The sequence below is a fragment of the Fragaria vesca genome, linkage group LG7 (assembly GCF_000184155.1).
Source record: "Fragaria vesca subsp. vesca linkage group LG7, FraVesHawaii_1.0, whole genome shotgun sequence".
NCBI lineage: Eukaryota > Viridiplantae > Streptophyta > Magnoliopsida > Rosales > Rosaceae > Fragaria > Fragaria vesca.
The window spans coordinates 22221130-22226503 of record NC_020497.1 but is presented as its reverse complement, the minus strand read 5'-3'; the positions used below and the strand labels follow the sequence as shown (position 1 = coordinate 22226503).

At 38.0% G+C, this 5374-nt stretch overlaps 1 protein-coding gene across 1 annotated transcript in view; it reads right to left on the bottom strand.

The window, feature by feature from the left end:
* The window catches only part of LOC101307264 (ferric reduction oxidase 4-like), a gene marked incomplete at its 3' end in the record, with an annotated part of 15562 nt that overhangs the window by 7949 nt on the left and 2239 nt on the right, over nucleotides 1–5374 (bottom strand). The window contains 6 exon segments of the mRNA XM_004309137.1: nucleotides 298–317; nucleotides 2117–2137; nucleotides 3468–3487; nucleotides 3935–3954; nucleotides 5183–5317; nucleotides 5356–5374. The exon segment at nucleotides 5356–5374 is cut by the window's right edge and continues 871 nt beyond it. Coding sequence (XP_004309185.1) covers nucleotides 298–317; nucleotides 2117–2137; nucleotides 3468–3487; nucleotides 3935–3954; nucleotides 5183–5317; nucleotides 5356–5374 — 235 coding nt within the window.

Below are 5374 nucleotides of genomic sequence, written 5' to 3'. Positions count from 1 at the left end.
ATTTCCCCGTAAATGTCTTGTTTTGATCGATTTAATTGGAGATTCATGAAGAAACTAGAAAGTTTTCTCATCAAACTAGTGTCAAGGTGGTAGTTGCTTATGGAGGAGCGCCAATTAATAAACCAACAGGTACGTTTGTAAATTAAGCACGCTGTGGTATTTCGATCTTATGTTTCGAATCCTGAAAATTCTTCAACACACTAAGATGAAAGTGAACCGAGCAACTAATATGTAATATTTTGATCCGGTTATTCACATCTTATTATCATGTATGTATTTTAATACCGTTAACAAAATTGAAACCCAAAAAAATAGTCCTAAATGTTTCCAATACATGAGGTGAGGACTTGAGGTCAAATAAAATGTACTCTTATTATGAGCGTTTAATTTGATCGGATCAAAAATGAAATTGAAAAGAAGGAATTTAAGGTCTCTAATCTTCATTCGATATTCGCATACGGTGATTTGAGGACTTGCACATTAATGGTGCAAGTGCATCTTGATGCGTGAAATCCGCTCCGTTGCAGATGATATGATATTTGGCTGCTCTTGATAGGATGCTGAACATGCCTCAAAATAATGTGGAGAACTGTTGAACATGCATGCTGTAGTTCTTTGTTTTAGGTAGGTTTAGCGAACCTAATTAAATTTCTGTTATTCATTATCATTTGTTTCCTGGTTAGATCTGGGTAATTATATTAATCATGATCTCTAGTTGAACTCTAGTTGAATAAGGAAGACTCATTTACTTAATAAGATTCTGTTTCCTGATTACATCAGACTGTATTGTATTTTTCTCTATATAAAGGTCCCTTGATATTGTTATTCTACAACAAATCCACTATCACTATTCCTCTATCTCTATCGATCTTTCAAGCCTTACCATGAGGAAAACCAAACCAACGTCCATGAAGAAAAAGAAAACCAAAGCAACCCACAAAACCAAACCAGCCAACACTGATAGGAATAATGTAGAGAAACCTTGCAACATTCTGCAATTGCCAGATCACATAACTCAGGAGATCTTCGGTCAACTCCCATTGGAAGCTCTCATCCAATGCAAGTTTGTGTGCAAGTCTTGGCGCCGCTCTCTCTCTAATCCCGACTTCGCACAATTCCTAGTTTCACGAGCCCCTACTTTCCATTTTCTCAAAGACATGGGCGTAAATAATAATTGCGTCTTGGCTGACTTGAGAAGCGCCTTGGACCCCAACAACATGGTCTAGAAGCTTTCTAACCCCAATGCTTTATACAGTATTGCAGGTTCCAGCAATGGCTTCCTCTGCTCATACCGCCGCAATAATCACGGTGTCTATTTTAAGATATTGAATCCTATTATTACAAGAGAGTCTATAGCTCTTCCAATCTTTAAAGACAGGCTCAGGGATGATATGGATAATGATATCCATGCCTATGGATTTGGGTTTGGGTTTAGTTCTATAAGTCATGTCTATAAGGTGACGGTGTTTAGAGAAAGAAATCCACCATGTAATAATAAGGCGGAGTTTATGGTTTTGACAGTAACGTATCTAGTCTTGTTGTTACCCATTATGGGGTCTTCCATAATGGATTTCTTCATTGGATTTGCGAGTGTAAACGGTCTCCTAAATCTCGTTACATACGTGCCTTTGATGTAGAAAGTGAGCGGTTTGAGAGTTTACCAATGCCTGCTTATGGTGATGCTCAGCTAGGAGTGTTAAATGGTTCACTTTCTGTAACTTGTATCGAATTGCATAAGTTACAAGTTTGGCTAAGGAAGGAAGATGGGGGCAAGATGTCTTGGACCAAAGAGCTTGACGTTTGACGTTCATGACTCATGTCTGGGGCGACATCTATTCCCGTATCATATTGAAGTTTTGAAACTTATAAAGGCGAGTAGAAAAACTTCGATGAAAGTTTAATGTTAGTCAATTTTAAATTGAGCCTTTATACCCCTGCAACAAGGTCCCTTGTGAGGGTTCAAATTGATGGGATACCTTGCAGGGCTAACAAGGCTATGGAAGGTGTCCATATTCCAAGCGTTCTTTCACCTAAAGACATTATCAGGGATTACATCTCCAAAGTATGTACGTGTTAAGCATTTTGGTTCTTACTATTGGTTTTCAACATATAGCACTGTTGTGTTTGCCCAACTTAACTAAATATTTCTTCGATTATGCAGCATCTAGAGGAAGTAGCTGAGACATCTGATATAAAAATACCTGCAAGGAAGAAAAAAACGAAATGGAAGAAACACAAAATTGCTTCCACGAGGATGCCGTAGGAGCTAGAAAGAGACGTAATGTTCATATAATATACGTAATGTTCAGCTTAACTAAAATTGCTTCCCCTTCTTAGTTCGTTTTGGTTTTTCATACAATAGACGTAATATTCTTTTCTTTTTCTAGCAAAATTTCCACCTGTTTTTAATTATTTGATTTGATTGATTAACTCACCTATAGCCAATTAGGTTTGTAACTGATGTGATCACATAGTTAAGGAATCATCATTATGATCTTTCACAATGTAATATATTTTCTATCTGTTTTGATCCATTTCTCAATGTAATATCGATATGTCATATTGTGATTATTGTCAATGCAATTTGAGCCTCGCCAAAAATTCAAGAATATATATAAGATATTGAATGGAACTTTATAATATCTCATGCCCAAAATTAAGAAGAATAGTTGGATGCTGCTGGGTATATGTATAGTGAGTGAAGGAAGAAAGGGCATGGACATTAGCTAGCTCAATTTAGTAATGGGATCATTCTGGACGTAGCCGATTTAAAGTGATCTCAACTTCATCAACAACTTTTCAGAAGATGGTTCTAATCACTCTACGGCCGGGCCGTGGTTGTTGGGGTAATGAGTTCTGTATGCATTGGTAAAACATGCATTTTTCTTCTTAAAAGAAACACACAGATTATATTGGGTGGTTACTTTGTGCATGTTGTAACTCCATCACTCAGGTAAACCTTTTATTTACTCAATTACTCATATATATAAGCATGATTTCTACTACTAATTTTGTTTCATGGTACGCAGATTTCTTTTGATCAAGCCGTTTTACATCACATAGGATATGATAGGTATACGTATGTACACACATGTTTTATTTGTGCTTGACATCCAAGTATCTAGATGGAACAATGTCATTTTAATAGGGCATACAGTTTATAGTTCATATTGTCATCCATGATCTTAAACTTGAGCTAAATGGGCACCGATTGAGTCTTCAATTTCGAACAGTATATCAATCATTCCCTCATCAACTATAATACTCCATCCTATTCAGTATATCATTTTGCATGTCTTATATATAAAGCTGAATAATAGGAAAATAATATACAGTATTATTGTTGATTGAATTGTCCATGTTAAGGATATGGGCGCTACAGTTTCGATCAGAAAGAAATAATACTGTTTCCTTTAAAAAGACAAAGTTGGTGTTTTTTAAGTTCTCATTTTTTTAAATGGTGGGACCCCCGGCCCACCTCGGCCCGCTAAGCACCGACCGCCTAACCACGCTCTGTATCCGCCTAGCCCGCTAAAAGCCCAGTCCGTATAATATTTTTTTATATTTTTTTTAATTTCTTCAACACCAAAACCTTAAATCTAAAAACCGGAGCTCTCCTTTCCCTATTTTGCATTACTAAATTGCAAATTCTCCAAAACCTTCAGAGTCGCCGGAGACATGGAGAGAGTAGCTTCTTACAGCCAACATCTTCAGGTTCATCTCTAAATTTCTGTGTATTCAACTTTTATTGGGTTTTTTTTTGTGTTTTTCGTACCTCAATTGTACTGGCTAGACATTTTGGAACCCACTACAATGGCTTTGAAAACCCCAGAATCAGGGAAAGTTTCATGGCTGAATGACGATTTACTTGGTCTAATCTTAACAAGGATTGAAGTTAAAGATGACAGGAAATCGTGCTCCGAGGTTTGCAAACAATGGTTGAGAGTTGAAGGACTAAGCCATTCATCAGTTGTGGTTCTTCATCCACACGATTTTCTCATTACTGCATTAGCTAGGTTTCCGAATTTGGTCAAATTCGAAACATGGAAGCCTATGAGTGACACAGACCTTGAGTTCTTAGCCCAAGCATGTCCGAAACTTGAGACTATTAAGATGAATTGGCGTGATGAATATGGTGTTGATTGTGGCGTTATGAGTGAAAGAGGTCTTAGGGCTTTGGGAAATGGGTGTCCTAAACTGGCTAAGGTTTGTGTTTTCGGGGAAGGAAGGATAGGGGCTTATGGAGTTGCTGTGCTTTTGCATTATGCTGCTAACTTGAAGTGTTTGTGTTTGGGTGGTAATAGCCTGATTTCAGACGAAGCCCTTGAAGCAATTGGGTCTGCATTATGTTTCATTGATACTCTGAAGCTGAAAGATTCTCGCAACATTACCGATCGCGGATTGGATTCTTGGCAAGTGGGAATACCTCAAAAACCCTGAGAAAATTGATCCTTGTGGGGTGCCATAGAATCACTGATACTGGGATCGTGCATTTGAGTGCCAATATGCGTATCTTGGAGATCCTGGGATTGTCTCTCGGTGCCGAACAGCTAATTACTGAAACTGCAGGTGTGGCTATCACTGCAATCCAAACCCTCAAGGTATTGAAATTTGATGGTCGCTGGGACGTGTCATCCCCTACCAGGGATGCTCTTTTACAATAGTGTCGCAACTCAATCCGCTCTCTCAGTCGAGTTCTATACTTGGAAATTTTAAGTATGATAATGATATATAGTTGTTCTGAGGTGTGACGCGTAATGCCTGACGCCTGAAAGCTGGCCATTGGAGTCTGTAATGGTGGTGAACCAACTTAGAAGAGTCGGTCATCAACTTTGTCTAGAATTAGTTTTTTGTGACTTCCTTCGTCTCGGTAGGTTTTAGTTAGCAGAGGTGTGCTTCTTCATATGGTCATGTGATTGAACTAAATTTTCATAGGCTGATGAAGGTTAACTTATGCATATGCCTGTTTTTGTCTTAGCATTTCATAAAACATCTTCTATTCACCTTTAAGAAATCTTTTGACTTGCATTCAGAAAAGAGAAACATTATATAGACAATCTACATTTAGCAAGATCTTGAAGCAGAAGGAAAGACTGAAGGCTGTAGCAGCATCATCTTTTATTTTTACACACAGTCACATAGTATGAGCTTGGTTATAACTAGCATGCGATATGCGTAATACACATGTATGTATCACCAGTTAAAGCTAATAGACTCGAATTGCAGGTTCTGTGCCAAACCAGATGAACAAAGTTTGGCAACCTCATGCCTCATCTCTTTCGGGCCACAAGCCAACACTCCGATATCAGATCCTTTAGTTTCCGATAGAAGTTCTGCAAAATAGTGCAACAAAATCAATCATCCATGTTTCCTG